Source organism: Crocodylus porosus, unplaced genomic scaffold, assembly GCF_001723895.1.
Source record: "Crocodylus porosus isolate Cpor-Errol unplaced genomic scaffold, CroPor_comp1, whole genome shotgun sequence".
In the NCBI taxonomy this organism is placed as follows: domain Eukaryota; kingdom Metazoa; phylum Chordata; order Crocodylia; family Crocodylidae; genus Crocodylus; species Crocodylus porosus.
In genome coordinates, this window is record NW_017728918.1 from 11,627,083 (window position 1) to 11,644,308 (window position 17,226).

Consider the following 17,226-nt stretch of genomic DNA (forward strand, 5'->3'; position numbering starts at 1 on the left):
GGGATGTGGACAGCATTGAGAGGGTCCAGAGGAGGCCACCCATATGATCCAGGGACTACAGGGCAGACCCTACAATGAGAGACTGCGGGACCTGAACCTGTTCAGCCTTCACAAGAGAAGGCTGAGGGGGGACCTGGTGACCATCTATAAACTCACTGGGAGGAACCAGACGGGTCTGGGAGAGACCTTGTTTCCCCTCGCACCCCCCCGCATAACAAGGAATAATGGTCACAAGTTGTTGGAGAGGAGGGTTAGATTAGATATCCGTAAGAACTACTTCACTGTCAGGGCGGTTAGGATCTGGAACCAACTTCCAAGGGAAGTGGTGCTGGCTCCTACCTTGGGGGTCTTTAAGAGCAGGCCTGATGCCTACCTAGCTGGGATCACTTCAGCCCAGTTTTTTCTCCTGTCCTGGCAGGGGGTTGGATTTGAAGCTCTATAAGGTCCCTTCCAACCCAACTTCTATGATTCTATGAAATGACACCTGCCTGCATCCCAGACCCCCAGCACAAGAGGAGATGCCTGGCAGAGTCTAGGCAGGCTGGGAGCACAGGGGTGGCACCAGGGAGGGGGCTGCACACAGCAGACTGACTCCAGAAGGGTACAAACCAGGGTGCAGGTGGTGAGATGAACCTTGAGCCCCGCAACGGTGCCATACACCGACTCGCAGCCCTGCGGTGGGAAAAGATAACAGCTATCAGCAGCGCATGGCACAGGCCAGGCAGACACCCAACTTAGCATGCCTGGATGAGCCCTCCCCTCTGCCAGAGGATGGAGCTGTGGCAGGGAGCAGCCCATATGGGAGCACATGCCCAAGTTCAAAGCCAACAGAAAGCCATGAGCTGCCTGGTGAGCAGAGAAACACTCACTCTCAACCAGAAGGCTGAGCTTCTCCAGGTCTACAGGGCAATCCCATGACCCCAGCCTCTGGTGTGCCAGTGCCTTTGGGGACGTGGCAGCTTGCTCCCACTCAAGACCCTGTGGCCAAGCAGCAGGGACCCAAAGGGCAATGGAACCGTGCGCTGTCAGCGGCTCTGCCTGCCTTCCCCTCCCACCTGCTCTCAAACATGCTGTCTCCAGGATACTGGTGTGAGGGGCTGGAGCAGCAAAGGGAGGCAGAGACACCTACCCCCTACACAGTCCTGGCAAGCCCATAGCCACAACCATGCAATGACTGGCTGATTTCCTGTGTGGAACTGGCTTAGATGCCATCATCCACCACAGTTGGGCTGTGACCGACCTCACCCAGGCCTGGGATCCACCCCTGGGGAGCTCTGGCTGCAGCTCCGCTGCCTTCTCCCCACCCTTCCTGAGTCTGGCTCTGGACTTGACCCAACTGTCTCACAGCTCCCTGCAAGGGGTGGAACCCAGCAACTGCCTCATGCCTGCTTGTATGTGGATGCTGGAGTCTGCACTCAGTGCCTACAGAAAGGCCCCAAGCTCAGGGCCACACTAAGACTGCCTTGGGGTCAGGAAAGATTTCCCGCCCTGCTCAGACTGGTCTGGACTTTGCGGGGGGGGGGGTGTTGTTTTCCTCTGCAGCAGGGGCCCAGCCTCAGCCTGGCCTCTCTGGAGACTTTATTAACCCCCTTTGCAGTAATAGGACGTTGGTGGCTGCAACTCCCCTGCTTTCTCAGGTGCAAGGGTGGAGGCGATGCCTAGGACGACTGTGTTGTGTGGCTTCAAGGTTGGACACAAGGTTTGTCTGGGCTGGTTTGGACAGGGCTGACCCTACCTCAGGCAAGGGTTGGACTAAATGTGACCTCTGGAGCTCCCTGCCAGCCCCATTGCTCTCCAATCCCCTCCCCACATGACAGCACAATGGTGCAAGCTGCCACCTGCTTTCACATGCAGCAGTGGCCTCCACTGCTGCTGAAGTTCAGGTGTGTCCCTGTGGGTGCCACTGGAAGGGGGCTGCATACCTTATTGGGACAATGGACCCTTCTGTGCACCTTGATGTCCGACTTCCACTTGCCCAGCATGTCCTGACTGAAGGTAGGCAGCCCTGGGCGGGTGTACTTCAGCTGGGGGCAGAGAGGGGCAGGCTCTGAGGCTGGAGGGCTAAAATGGTGATGTGCGTACTGGTGGCAGGACATCAGGACTACCTCCACACCCCCTGCCTGGACTAGCCCCCCTCCCCCAGCCAGCCCTGCAAGATGATGCCCCACCTCCATCCCAGAAACCAACCTTCCCTCCAGGCCCAGACAACAGGAGCTCCCCATTCCCCACCCAGGAAAGCACCAGGGAAAGCTGCAGAGAGGAGGACGTGGACCAATGGCCTGAAGTTGCAGCAAAATAAGTTTAGATTGGAGATCAGGGAAAACTTCTTCCATCAGAGCAGGGTGGCCATGGGAGATGCCAGGGAACTGGGGGACTCTCCATAGCTGGAGGTGTCAAGGTGAGGCTGGATGGGCACTGGGCATGGAGGATGTAGGCGCAGTGATGCCTGTGCTCTGCTGTGGGGATTTCCCAGGCTTCTGGCCTGTGCTGGTTGCCTCCCCTTCCACGCCCCGCCCCATACTCTTTATGCTCCATATGTCAGGGTTTTAAGTTTCCCCCAGAGATGCTGGCTGCAGCCCAGACTGGGGATGGGGACTGGGCTGTGCCAATGCTCCTGCTGGGACCCACCATGCAGGGAAGGGATTTCCACCCTGTTCAGACTGGTCCGGACTAGGGGGTTCTTCTTTCCTCTGCAGCGGGGCACAGCCTCAGCCTGGGCTCTCTGGAGTGTCTATTAACTCACTTTGGAGATTGTTGGTCGCAACCCCCCTGCTTTCCCAGGGGCAGGGGCAGGGGCAGGGGATGATGCCTGGGGTTGTCAGGGGCAGCTGTCATGTGGCTCTGAGGTTGGACACAGAGTTTGTCTAGACTGGTTTGGACTGGGCTGGATGTGACCCCACAGCTCCAAGACCCTAGGATTGACTCCACGCCCAGAGCACAGCAGGGCCCCACCCCTCCTGCTCACCAGACCAATGCTTGCTCCCAGGTTCTGCCTGCAGCCATCAGGTACCACTCGCCCACTATAGGGAGCCCGGAGCCCCTGCGGGCCCCAGGCCTTGGTGCACGTGACAGACCACCCCCTGTGTGGTGCAACCTGTCCCGAGCCCTAGTACCTTCCGATCGTCGGGGATCAGGTCCTCCCGCACCTTCCTCTTGGGCCACTCCTTGGCCAGCTCTATGCTGGCCAGCTCATGCAGGTAGTAGATAGCCATCTTAGCTGATTTCCTCTGGACCCTGCGGGCCTTGCTGGACTCCAGATTCATCTCCTTCAGCCTCTCTGGTCTCTCCTCCTCACAGTGGAGCTGAGACCTCCTCATCTGCTCTTCCTGAATGCCCAGAACAGACTGTCAGTTGCCTGACCCCAGCTCCCTCCTCCCCAGTCCTGCATGATCCTGCCACACCTGCACTGCCACTGCCTTTGGGGAACACCCCAGGCCACTGGCACTGGGTCTTATGGGTCACCCCAGGCCGCTTCCTGCCCTGGCCTAGCACTGGGTCTTATGAACCCAAAGGAAACAGAGGAAGGGAAGCTCAGAGAGGGGGCATGCATGTTACTGCCCACTGCCATGGAGCAGGACAAGCACAGGGCCAGGGCCTGCTGCCTGACCTGCCAGAAGCCAAATAGGCAGCTCCATCTTGCACTCTCTCAGAGCGAGTTGTACACCCCTCCTAAGACCAACCCTGCAGAATCCTTGTTGGAGGATCTTGCCCCTGCACTCAGGCTCAGCCAAGTCTGCACTAGGAAGGGATTTCCCCCCTGCTCAGACAGGGGGGGTTGCCTTCCTCCGCAGTGGGAGCATGGCCTTTGCCTGGGGTCTCTGGAGTGTCCACGACCTCCCCCCTTCCCTCCCCCTGGCTGCAGCAGGACGTTGGCAGCCATGGCCCCCCTGCTTTCCCTGAGGCTGTGTCAGGGGCAACTGTATCATGTTGCTCTGAGGTCAGACATAGTTTATCTGGGATGGTTTGGATAGGGCTGATCCTGCCTGAGGCAGGGACCTTTGGGGGTTTCTTCCAGCTCCAATCAAAGGGGCTGCAAAAGGCATTGGACCAGAGGCAGGAGACCAGGGCTTGTTAACCCCTCCACACAAGCACACAGAGGGCACTGTCCTGTCCTGTGGGGGTATAGTTACCAGGTGCCTGCCATATACAAGCAATGAGGTGGTCTGGAGAGTGGGCTGGAGGGGCATGCGACATCCAGCTTGTGCTTACCGTCCCATGCTCAGATCGGAGGTGGTAGGCAAGCCCTGCCTTGGACTTGTAGGCCTTGCTGCAGTGATGGCACTTCAGGGCCATCTTCTCCAGCTCAGCAGCAGCCTTCCCGCACTTCTGGATGTGGTACAGGTAGCCCATGATGCTGGTGAAGCTGCCCGTGCAGCCCTGCCGCAAAAGTGGGGAGCATGGGACCAGCTCCAACACACAAAGCCTCCCTTTGGGGCTGGAGTAGGCACTTCTCTCCCTCCCCACAAAGTAAGCAGCATGCATCCTAAGGCAGGAGGTGGCATCAGCCCTGCTCCTTGCTTTTGTTTGCTGCAGATACCATGTGGCTAAAAACATGGAGCTTCGCAGCCACCTCAGCTGTGGGGAACATGATGGGCTCAGAAGGGCTGGAAGCTCCTCATGGACAGTGACGGCAGAGCTACCTTGGGAGGACAGGTGCATCCCACCCCACTGCCACAGGGGCATCCTTCACTGCGCCCTGCGTTCAACTGTCCCACAGACCATAGCCAAAGCCTGCCAGGTGCCTGCCTGGGATCCTCCATGTTTGGGGAGGGTCTGGCTTTGGACCAGATGCAGGCCTTGAAATGTGAAGGGACAGAGGCAAATGAGCCAGGGGCAGACCCTACTGCACTTCCCAAGACTCTCAGGCTAGAATCAGGGCTGGATGCAGAGTTTCCTAAAGGGAGTGGAGGAGCAGCAACCGCCATGGCAGGGGGGCTGCACCCCCTGCTCTCAGTCTCCTCTGCCCCCCCCCCGCCCCATGTGGGTACATGACCCTCTGGAGCCTCCAGGCACTTCTTTTAAGTCCTTAAGCAGGTGAAAATGCTACCCCTGCACTCTTCTGATCTTCTTCTCCCTCAACCACCTGTTGCCCAGTGTCTCAGGGGCAGGGGAAGTGCCAGGGCAGACAGGAAGAGCATAGGTGCTTCCTCTGCCCCGGCACTACAATGGAAGCAACAATGGCAGGCAGGTAGGCAGGTACAGGGGATTTTCCCCTCCTTCAAGGGCTTAAAAAAAGTCCCCCAAAGCTTGCCTGAGGGCCTCTGACAGGACCCACCCCCTGGGGGCTGACGGGAGCAGGGTGTGTTCCAATCAGACGCCTGCACGTGGGGACATGCATGTTCACAAACACTGGGCATTGAGGACAGGACTGTGCTGCTCTGCTTTGCAAACCCTTCTGTGCTACGTGAAGAGTTTGGGTGGGTGCTGAAATGGCCCTGGCAGCCCTCACACAGCCCATGGTCCATATGCTTGGGGTCATTCTGTTCCTGCTCAAGTGCTTGTTTTCACTTCCTGGTCTCTAAGCTTGTCCGTTTCCATTCTTCCTACCACTGCCAATCCTGTCCAGCTCCCAACTCACCTTGGGTGTGTCTGGAGCCTTTCAAGTGTCCCCTGGCCTAAAATCTGTGGCCAGGGCAGTGGTGCAGTACTTGGCCGGCTGTCAGGACCTCTGATTAATCTGGCCCATCTGGGCTGAGGTCTTGCACCTGCCCCAATCCCTGGCTAATACAATGCCCTAGGATGAGGCATGCTTTGACACAGCTTCAGTCTGCTCCAGCAGCCTCCCCCAAGGCTCTCTCTGGTTCTCCCAACTTGGCTTTGGGTCCACCTGCCCCATCTTGGATCTCCCCTGGAACTCCGCACCAGCTCCCTATCCTCTGGCTTCTGATCTCGGTTCACTTTTGGGACTATGTCTCCTGGATTTCCCTTCTCAGCTCTCCTGGAACATGGTCCCAGTATTTCCAGCCCCTCTGACCCCAACCTGACTCTGGTTACCTGCATTTCTGCCTTCCTGAACTTTGTGATGCTCCTAGTGGCCTACTGCAGGCCTGGCTGCCTACGCCTCAGCTGTACCCTCACACCAAGCATGCCCAGGGCTCAGGCAGCACCCTGCACAGCTGCAGAGGACACTGATCTGTGAGGGCTGCGCAAGGCGCCAGCTCACCTCCCTTGTGCACTTGAGCTTGCCCATGCGCTTCAGCACCTTCCGCAGCTGGTCTCGCTCGTGCTGCTCATCTGACTCACTCCCCTCCTTCGCAGCTGGCTGGAAGCAAAGCAAAGGGAGGGAGGGACAGCGAGTGCTGGCTTAGGTGTGGGGCGGCTTCATGCCAGGGAATCCTCTCATCCTCCAGTGCCACCATCCCCAGGAGGGTTCCTCTGGCCACGCAGGAAGTCTCCCAAAAGCACTGGACAATTCCAAGGGGAGGGAACCACCTTGTACTTCACGGCCAAGGACCTTAAGCACCAGCCCAAGGTTCACACCCTCCAGAGCCAAACACTGGCAAGCTCCCAGGTGCTGAGCAGACTCCTTTAAGTGCTGCCCCTGGACTCTGCTTGGGGGCTCTAGCTCTTGGGGAGCTCCCCAGGAGCTGCTCAGCCCATCTCCTGGAGAGGTACAGCTGCTCCCACCCTTCCCCCCACAAGGGGTAGGGCAGACTCCACTCCTGGCATGCCTGCAAACCCCCTCCCTCCCTCTCTCTCTTGTGCCCCAAGTTCCCCCTTCTTCATGGATAGCTAGTGCTGCCTCAGCTGCTGGTCACACTCAGGCATCGGAATGACTCAGACACTATTCCTCCGAGCACGCTGCCAACCACAGGGCTCCACATTGGCCAGGCAATACACACAGTCTCATTGGCAAAACTCAGCAGCAGAAGCACAGGACCTGCCTGCCAGCTCTGATGTTCCTGCTTGTTCTCGGAGGGAATGCAAAGATCCTGGGTGGGGGTGGAGATTTGTCCAGCTGAGGGGCTCTTTCCCACGCTCCCAAGCAAACTCGGCCCAAGTCCCCACAAGGTGGAAAACACTTTAGGGACCACAATTAAGGTTCAACGTATTGTTACATACTGGAGACACGAGCAAATGCCTGGACAAAATTCAGCTGAGACAAGATCAGGTGCTGCCCTCAGGGGAGAAAGACCCAATGCAAACGTGCAGACTGGGAGATAAACTGTTGGGCCCAGCCTGTCCACCTCACATGTGGCATGGGTCACCAGGGCGTTGGCCTGCAAGCTCTGGTGCCAAGGTAAAGTGATACAGGAGTTATGACAGTAGCTGGGGAGGGGACAGGGCTCAATGCCGGCTTAATGTTTTGTCTTCAAGAGAGCTGCTGCTACACCCTGGTGGTGATGGGATTTGGATGCAGCTGTCTCATACTTTGGATGTAACATGGGGCAAGCCTGCCACAAAGCCTGGCCAGAGCTGGATTAGGCAGCCACATGGCATGAAGGACCTGGGATCACAGACTCCAAGTCAGCAACATGGGACAGTCGCCAAAAAACAGTTTAGAGCTGCACTGATGGGGTCAGCATATGAGCCGGGAGGTGGCAGCACAGCTCTTCTGGATGCTAGCTGGCCCTCACCTAGAGTGCAGCAGACAGCTCTGGGCTCTGTGTTTAAACAGGATGATGCACAGGACGCAGAGAAAAAACAAAGGCAAGCAACTGAAATGATTAGGGGTTGGAAGGCAGTCACATGAGAGGCCAAGAGCAGTTGGTGTGCTTCGTTTGGAGGAAAGGAGATTATGGGAGAGATGGGAGGAGACATGAGAGCAGCTTTCACATAGTTGAAAGGGTGCCAGAAAGAAGAGGAAGAACAACTGTTCTGTATCACAGAGGGCAGGACCCTTGGCACTGGGGCTTTGGTGCAGTTCAGCAAAGGTAGACTAAATAGCACAGAAAACTTTCTAACAGCAACAGTGGCAGGACAGAGGAGCCAGCTGCCTGGGGAAGGTTTCCGAGCAGAGACTGGATGGATGCCTGGCTGGAAGAACATGGGAACAGCCTGCCCTGCAGCCGTGCAGTGGGGGAAATGAGGTGACCAAAGAGGTTCCTTCCCACAGGGCTTTGTACAGGTTGGGTTCTTCACTGCCTGCCCTGGAAACGCTGGCTTCTGACTGCCAGCCAGGGAAGAACAGGTTGCAGGGGGAGCTGAAAGACACCTTCTGTTTGCTTATCACTTCCCAAATAACAGGAGCTCCTACAAGCTCTGCCCTACACCGGAAGGGACTGGCTCGGTTCTGCCAGCTGCTCCAAACTCTGTGCAAAGCAGAGCTGAGCGCCAGGCTCTTTATTCCACCTGCCGACGGGCTTTGTGACTTGCGTCTTAACAAGCACATGCCAGCGTGTTCCAATGCGAACAGCAAACCCAGTCCCTCTCTCAGGCATCACTTGCTTAATACCTCTGAGCTTATAACACTACTACTTTTTCATGTGTTCAGTCTTCCGGTAAAAACTGAGTAGGCAAGACCTGCACTTCTGAAAGGAGAAACAAGTCTGAAAACCAAGGGTAATCCCAGTCTTTGTGCCATGCTGGGTTCTCTGGCCTGCAGGGACAGGTCTTCTGAGGTGCCCCACTGCTACGTTACCAGGTTGTTGTGATCCGCCATGACGTGGTATTTCATTCCTGCTGCCGACTTGAGCTGCTTCTCACAGTGATCACACGAGAACATTTCCTGCAAACACCCAAGAGCCGAGGATGTCAGCACCCATCCCAGCCCTGGGCACAGCCCGCTTCTCGGGGGCATGTCCTTCCACCTGCTTTCTCAAACCAGGACTGTGAAAGAACTCCATTCCAGCCTCCTCTTTTCCTAATTGTTTTTTTCCCCCTTTTTCCTTTCTCTTTGTCCTCTCACCTGTCTGTCAACCTGGTTGCCCCAGATTACTGTGTATGTGCAGGTACAAGGGAAGGAACTTGACCCCCTATGGTTTGAGCTCTGACCTCATGACCTGGGGGCAAGGGCTTGAGTCTTGGTCAAGGAGTGATGCTTTTCAAATTGGTTGGTTGGCATAAAACAACACCTGGCTTTGACTGGAGCTAGCAGGCAAGGTCACGGGGAGTGCTATTTAAGAGAGAGGCTCTCGAGGAGGAATAGAGCCATGTTGGGACTTTCACACAGCAAACTGAACCTCTGCAATCCTCACCCACTTCTGGCATGCTAAGTAAATTACCAGAAACCTAACTAGAAAGGTAGTTTATAGTAATTTAGAAGCATTTTAAATGGCTATCAGGCAGTTCTGTTTGCTCTGGGTATTCTTTTGATACTTCTCTGACTTCTACCCTTCCCCAAGCCTACCCTCTCTACCCAATAAAGGTATCCGCTATAACAAGTTTTGTGGTACATGTTTGAAAGGGAATAGACACCTCTGTATCCCCTTGACTCGGCTGACTAAGGGAGGCTACTTTCTGTGTTTCAGGTTAAAAGAAGCACTCCAAGATCTTGCAGGGGGTCAAGCACCCTTCAGGTCTACAAGGCCTGTGCACCCCAGGGGGCACAGGGCCTGGGCAAGAACCAGACCCCAGGCGGTGGAAGTAGTTACCCCAGGCTTGCGGGTGTACCCCAGGAAGGGGGTTGGCCAATCAAAGGCACCCCAAGGAAGACACTCGAAGCTTGGTAGGTGGGTGAGCGCAGTGAGGTGGATGGCTCAGCACTGAAGCACTCCCAGCTGGCTCACCACACAGTGTTAGAGGTGGGATTCCACAGCCTGTTGTCTGGAAGGCACAAATTTGGGGAAAGAAAGTAGAGTTACTGAAAACCCTTGAGCAAACAAATCTTTAATTTGGCATCAGGTCAACTGGATAGAGTAACTAGTTAGGATGGCCGACAATTATGACACCCTGTCCATGGACGAACTAGTGAAGAAACTGGAGGAGAAAAACCTCCCCATAATACAGGAGCGAAAGAAAAAGGACCTGATTAAAGTCCTGTGGAACTATGATCATGGCAAGGAAATCTCCACCTAATGTTCTCCCAGCAAATGAGAACCCCACAGAGCTAGAAATGCTCTGAGAGCAGATCTGACTCCAGAAAAAGGAGGTAGCCGAGAAGGAGGCCCAATGCAAGCTTGAGGAATGCAAGCTCGCGCCTGAAGAACTAAAGCTTGAGAATGAGCAACACAAGCTGGAGCTAGAAGGCAGAGAGGCCCAGTTCAAGCATGAAGAAAGGGAGGCACAGTGCAAGCATGAGAAGGAACAGTGTGAAGCAGAGCAGCATCAACGCGAGCACGAGGCTAACAAGGCTCAGCTCAGGTGTAAGGCCAAACAGTGCCAACACGAGCACGAGGCTAACGAGGCATAGCTCAAGCACAGGCGTGAGCTCCAACTATGCCAGAGGTGGCAAGATGAGGGAGCCCTGGCCAACCCACCCCATCCAATGCTGACTGCACCCCCCAGAGTGAACACCCCATTCTTCACCCAGTTCAAAGATGAAGACGATCCAGAGGTGTTTCTGAATAATTCTGAAAAACAAGCACATTGATGGAACTTGGAAGGAGAGAACATGAGATGTATTGCTGGGCTGGTAACAGGCAACATAGCTGTTATCCTGAACAGCCTGGCCTCCCCTCCCCCAAGTCAGTGAATGACTATGTCGCCTTTAAAGATGCTGCATTTCAAAGGTATAGTTTGGGGCCAGACCATTTCTGGAAAAAGTTCCATAATAATACCCTGCTGCCAGGACAATCGTTAAACGAGTTTGCAGCTCAGTTGGAGGATTTCTCTCACAAATTGAAGGAGGGAGCCAAAGTTAACACCATGGCGGGCAGGGGTGGATGCACTCATGGTGCTGGATCAACTCTATTTCAGGTGCCCCAGAGAGATTAAACACTTAGTCGAGGGCCAGAACCCCCAAACCAGCTGCTGACATTGCTGAGCAGTTGTTGCTAAAATGAGAGGTGCTGGACAGGCCTCCCCACTTCGGGAAGGAACAGAGAGGGTTCCAAAAAGGGGGGAGAGGAGGGCCAGTCCCAAAATTGGAGGGCGAGCTTCCCCCTGCAGAGTGCAGGGCGGTCCCAGATTCAGAGAGTCACCCAATTCAGAGAGGAAGGGTTGCTTCAGCTGTGGACAGCCTGGCCACTTCAAGTCCAACTGCCCAAAGCAAAACCACACCAATAAGCCTGTCAACCGAGCAAAAGCTGTAAGCAGTAAGGAGGGAGTCCTGAGCTACTCTGAGAAGTGTACCTGTTGGTACAGGATTACAAACCCAGAGGAGGCAACGGCCACCCATTGGACTGAGATAATGGTAAATGAGAGAATCATCATCAGGGAACAGGACATAGGGGCCAGTGTGTCATTAATTAATGCCAAACTTGTTTTGCCCTTGGATATAGTCCAGGATAGAACGCTTACTACAGAAAGGGTGTAGCGCCATCCATTTGAGGTACCAGTATCCCGCCTTCCCATTGAGTGGAGAGGCTGAGGGAAGTGCCTGGAGACAGAAATATTGAGACAGGTTCCTGTCCCTATATTGGTGGGGAGAGATATTATAGCGTTTAAGCATCCGAAAGGGGTGTGGAGAAGTTTCACAGAACCCCACCACGTTGTGATGATTCACCAACAGAGCAGGAAGGCTAAGGCGAGAGGTGGGGATACCTCCCAAGTCCAGGTAACCCTGCTGGCTGCAGAGGCATGTGGGGGGCCTCCAGGTTGTGACCGTCTGCCAGCTGCTGAAGAAACTGGTGACCCCAGGGTTAAGTAATAACCCCGAGGAGGAACCTGATCAGTCCACGGCAGAGGGGGCAAAGACTCTTGGGGAGCAATTACAGAACACCCCCGAGAGGGAGGATGTACCACAGAAGCACTGTCACTGGAACTCCCCGCTGATTGCCTAGCTGGGCAGAAGGAGTTCAAGTGGACTCCAGCTTGGAGAAACTCTGACAGGTGGCCCAGGAGCAGGAGACCAAGTTCACATCAGACAAGAGGGAACAGGTGGTCTGAGATAAGGGACTCCTGTATCAGTTATGGGTGCCTAGGAACTATGCTGAGTCCTGGGAGCCCTATCTCCAGCTCATACTACCTCTTAAGTTCAGGAAACAATTACTTTCTATGGCTCGTGATTTATCTTGTACTGGTCACATCGGGTTCTGTGTGAACTACAGGAAGCTGGATGCTATTACTACCCCCGACACTTATCCCATGCCCAGGATGGACTCTTTGCTTGATACTGTGGGCCAAACCAAGCTCATCTCTACCCTTGATCTCTCCAAAGGGTTCTGGCAGATGGCACTGGCCCAGGCTGCTATACCCAAGCCTGCCTTTACCACGCTGTTAGGACTGAATGAGTTCACTATCTAGCTTTTGATATGTGCAATTCTCTCACTTCTTTTCAGAGACTGATTAATAACTGCTACAAAGATGTGAGCAGTTTCCAGTGGCCTACATCGATGACATCGCCATCTTTGGTCAAGACCTTGAATCACACCTGATTCATCTAACCACTGTGTTAGATAGGATCAAGCAGGCTGGACTTACTGTGAAGGCAAAGAAATGCCAATTGACATGCTCTGAAGTGGTGTATTTGGGACACCGTGTGGGTGGGAGCACAATCGCTTCCATATGGGACAAGATTGAGGACATTAGAGACTGGCTGCCCCCACAAACTAAAAAGCAGGTCAAAGCCTTCCTTGGTCTGGCTGGATATTACAGAAGGTTTGTCTCTGGCTTTGGGGCAACTGCCGCTCCCTTACATGGGCTGACAGAAAAGGACAACTCCAATCAAGTAGTCTGGACGCAGGAATGTCAACTGACGTTTGACAGCTTAAAGGCTGCCCTGATCAAACAGCCAATTCTGAGGGCACTGGACTATGATAAGCCCTTCTGTGTAGCCACCGATGCCTTGGACACTGGACTTGGAGCTGTGCTCCTGCAGGAGCACAAAAGGACATGACACCCTGTGGCTTACTTCAGCTGAAAGTTGATTCCCTGCAAACAGCATCTGTCATCTACACAGAAGAAGTGTTTGGCAATCGTTTGGGCACTGAACAAACTGAAGCCCTATCGACGGGGACAGCAGTTCACAGACCATGCCCCACTCCAATGGCTACAAACAAAGCAAAACACCAATGCCAAGCTACAAAGATGGGCCTGGCAGCTTCAGTTCAACTTCACCAAACACATCAAGGAAAGCCAGAATGTAGTAGAGGATGCTTTGTCACGAAAAGATTCTGGGTAACAGGTCAGAGAGACACAGGCCTACCCCAGAGCACCTTGGCACTTGGACGCCCCAACCTTTTCAGATGCTTTGTGTGTATGGTTGTAATAGCCAGTGTGTTGTTGTATGGTTTCTCTTTGGGTATTGAAGTAAACCTTTCCAGACAAAAACATGCCCATACCCACAGCTGTGTAAAACTATGGGTCCGGGCTTTCGGGGGGGTGGGGGGGAGGGAGGAAGGTGTGAAAGAACTCCATCCCAGCCTCCTCTTTTTCTGTTTTTTTCCCTTCCTTCTTCCTTTCTCTTTGTCCTCTCACCCGTCTGTCAATCTGGTTGACCTGGGTTACTGCGTATATGCAGGTACAAAGGAGGGCACTTGACCCCCTATGGTTTGAGCTCTGACCTCATGACCTGGGGCAGGGGTTTGAGTCTTGGTCAAGGAGTGATGCTTTTCAAATTGGTTGGTCAGCATAAAACAACCACAGGCCTTGACGGGAGCTAGCAGGTGAGGTCAAGGAGAGTGCTATTTAAGAGAGACGATCTTGAGGAGGAGTAGAGACACGTCGGGACTTTTACACAGCAAACTGAACATCTCCAATCCTCACTCGCTTCTGACATGCTGAAGTGAGTAAATTACCAAAAACTGGTAATTTTGCTCTGGGTATTCTTTTGATACTTCTCTGACTCCTACCCCTCCCAAAGCCTACTCTCGCTACCCAATAAGACTATCTGCTATAACAAGCTTTGTGGTATGCTTGAGACGGAATGGACATGCCTTTGTATCCCCTTGGCTCGGCTGACTAAGGGGGCTACTTTCTGTGCTTCAGGTTAAAGGAAGCACTCCAAGATCTTGCAGGGGGTCAAGCACACTCCAGGTCTACAAGGTCTGTGCACCCCTGGGGGCACAGGGCCCAGGCAAGAACCAGACCCCAGGTGGTGTTGGCAGTTACTCCAGACTTGCAGGTGTGCCCCAGGAAGGGGGTCGGCCAGTCGTAGGCGCCACAGGGGAGACTCTTGGAGCTTGGTATGTGGTCAGGCGCATTAAGGTGCGTGGCTCAGCACAGAAGAGCCCCCTGCTGGCCCGCCACAAGGACCTCCCCTTAATGAAGAGACCTCGCTCCTGGTGATGCAACACAGACAGAGCACGGTACCAGGAAGGCTCTGGCTCGTGAACCCCCTCCTCCTACAGATAATTCAGCTACGAATCTGGGAAAAAAAAGAATGGAGAACGATGCTGGTCTCCCTCTCACCTGGCTGCAATTTGCCATGTGCTTCTTCAGCCCCTCCACAGTCTTCCTCACCACAACTTTGCAGGTCGGGCAGGTGATACGGCCCTTATCGAGGATCTCCAGGTGCCACTGGTCCTCCCTGCTTCCTGCCAGGGCACAGAATTACAGGCAGCCAATGCCGTCGCTTCAGGCTGCAGAACGAGCCCAGGCAGAGACTTCTGTCCCCAAGCCTGCACCTGACTGGCGGGACTTTTCTACTTGTTTGGCTAAAAAGTTCTCTCTCTCTCCGGGGCTGTTCTTACACTTGTTAAAGGTGCAGCCATGCTATTGCAGGGCCCACTCCCCATCCTACTGCCTGCATCTTTGGGGTTTCACTGCAAGTAAATCAGGAGCTGTTCTAGCAGCCTGCATGCCTCGCAAGCAGAGAACCCTCAGGGTCCACTGAACACACAGAAATCTCAGCTGCAGAGAGGTCAAGAGCCTGAGGTGGGTTCAGAGAACAAAAGCACTTCAGCAGGTGAAGCAGCTCTGGCTGCAGTCTGCCCAAAAGGTGTAATGAACAGGCAGGAGCTCTAGCAGAGCTGTTTCCAAGGAACCCTTCATTAAACCAGAGGCCCTTTGGAGAGGGGCTGGGAGACGAGTATCTGCTGCATGCCTGGCATTTGCAGTGGTGCTCCACTGCCCATACCAAAGCTGACTGCCACATGCGCCCACATCCTACAGGGCTGGCATTCCTCTTGGGATAGGGAAAGGAGGGGCTGCTTGACCCTGTACCAGGCTGTGGGAAGAGGTGAACTCGCCTACGCAGCAGAATAGTTTCTGACCGACTTCTGGACTGAACCCAGCTGGGTGGATTTCACCCACCCAAGGGACAACTCCCTCCTGGGACACCATCACAGACACAGGAGCAGTGCCAAGTTGTTCCTTCTGGTCCTCTGCGTGCTAGAAAGGGGATGGTGACAAGAGGAAGCAGTGCAGCACACCACAGTACTAGCAAGCACTAGGAGGTCAGCATGCGGTGCCAGGCTCCCAGAGACACGAGCTTCCCTCTCCGCCCAACAACAAAGGGAACAAGGGCATCAGTGGGGGAATTTGTGGCTCCTTCTCGTCCCATGGGCTGTCTGTAAGTTGCTCTGACCTCTCCGGGTAACAGCAGCAACAATGGAAATGCTGAGGGGGCTTCCTGGTACCCAGGAGCAAGTCCAGAGAACTGCCATCACCTCTTACCTGTCGCAAATGCCCCATGCAGCTGCTGCGCCACCTTACCTGCCTCGTAGCTCGGGGGATCTTTCTGTACATAGCGCCCTTTCGCTTTTGGAGTCTGCTGTGCCCAAGTTCGATGCTTCTTCCTGGCTATAAGGGAAACAAGAAAAGGTGTGAGACTGGATTCTGCAGGCCTCCAGGCACAGGAAGCCAAGTTCAAAAGAAGGGGTTGCCCTCAAAGGGGAAGGACCACAAGAACGAGCTTCTCTACTGGGAAGACAGAAGTTTATTCAGAGCCCTAAAATGGTCACCCACTAGCTCAGCTAATCAGAAACGGTGCAGGGTGCTGAGAACACAAATGGTCTAGAAAGCCCTGCTGCCCTGAAGGGCCTCTAGCACATGACACAAGACATGGAGTACAATGGCAGAGAGATTCCTCTGAATCTTCTGTTTTCAGTTCCTCCAGGTCAGAGCCAGGAACACACAGGCAGTGCAGCCCGAGACCACAGCCCCTGGGATGGGACATGCCATCTCTCAGGCACCTGAGTCTAAATCCACCCCGCCCTTCAGACCAGCACTCTGAACTGCCCCCAGCAGCAAGCAGGGAGCTGCCCCACAGCCCGGATGATCACAAAAGATTCCTTTACTCAAGAACTGATACAACACCTGGAGAAACTGCCCTGGGCAGCCCCAAACAGATCACAGTGCTGTAATTGCAAGCTTCAGAATCATAGAAAAGTGAGGCCAGAAGGGACCCCAGAAGTCACCTCCAGTACAACCCTTCCCTGAGGCAAGATCAGCCCTGTCCAAACCAGCCTAGACAAACCCTGTGTCTGACCTTGGAGCAACATGACACAGTCACCCTTGACACAGCCCCAGGCATCATCCCTGCCCCTGCAAAACAGGGGAGCTACAGCCACCAACATACTGCTGCTGCCAGGAGGGGCGTTCATGAATGCTCCAGAGACCCCAGCCAGAGGCCGTGCCCCTGCTGCAGATGAATGCAAACCCCCCCAGTCTGCACCAGTCTAAGCAGGGGGGAAATCCTTTCTTTCCCCCAACGCAATGTTGGTCTAAGCCTGAGTGCAGGGGCAAAATCCTCTAGCCAGGACCCTGTGGGGTTGGTGCCAATGCTTTTGCTGGGACAACCCAGTCCCCATCCCCATCCTGGGCTGCAGCCAGCACCCAGCGCCTCTGGGGGAGGCTTAAAAACACTGACGTGTAGCAAAAAAACAAACACCCCCCCCCCAAAAAAAGAACTCCTCAGGGTGGAGAAGAATCAGAGAGGAACTGCTCTGGCAGTACATAATTCAATTTGTCCAGTTCAGAAAAGTGCCTGCACTGAACATGCAGGTATCTGGCATGCATCCACTGATGCATCTCAAGCAAAACCAGGGACATCATCCTCCTACTTTACTCAGCATTAGTGAAGCCGTAGCTGGAATACTGCATCCAGTTTTGGGCCCCCCACTTCAGGAGGGATGTGGATAAGCTTGAGAGTCCAAAGGAGAGCCACCCATTTAGCACAAGCTAAATCTATTCCAACACGGAGGAAAGGCAGCAAGAAGGCACAGTAGCCCTCCTGGCTCTCCAGAGACCTAGCGGACCTACTGTGGCTAAAAAGGAAAGCCTACAAAGGATGGAGGACGGGAT

The 17,226-nt window shown here is 54.5% G+C and overlaps 1 protein-coding gene across 2 annotated transcripts in view; it reads right to left on the bottom strand.

The window, feature by feature from the left end:
* The window catches only part of ZNF512 (zinc finger protein 512), a 23,207-nt gene that overhangs the window by 1,896 nt on the left and 4,085 nt on the right, over positions 1-17,226 (bottom strand). The window contains exons 4-11 of one of the 2 annotated variants that reach the window (XM_019537299.1): positions 15,637-15,723; positions 14,392-14,516; positions 8,582-8,668; positions 6,164-6,262; positions 4,210-4,377; positions 3,114-3,326; positions 1,923-2,024; positions 610-672 (exon numbers count right to left, since the gene is read on the bottom strand). In XM_019537299.1, coding sequence (XP_019392844.1) covers positions 610-672; positions 1,923-2,024; positions 3,114-3,326; positions 4,210-4,377; positions 6,164-6,262; positions 8,582-8,668; positions 14,392-14,516; positions 15,637-15,723 — 944 coding nt within the window. The remainder of the gene's footprint in view (positions 1-609; positions 673-1,922; positions 2,025-3,113; positions 3,327-4,209; positions 4,378-6,163; positions 6,263-8,581; positions 8,669-14,391; positions 14,517-15,636; positions 15,724-17,226) is intronic. The other variant, XM_019537300.1, reaches the window with a different exon arrangement.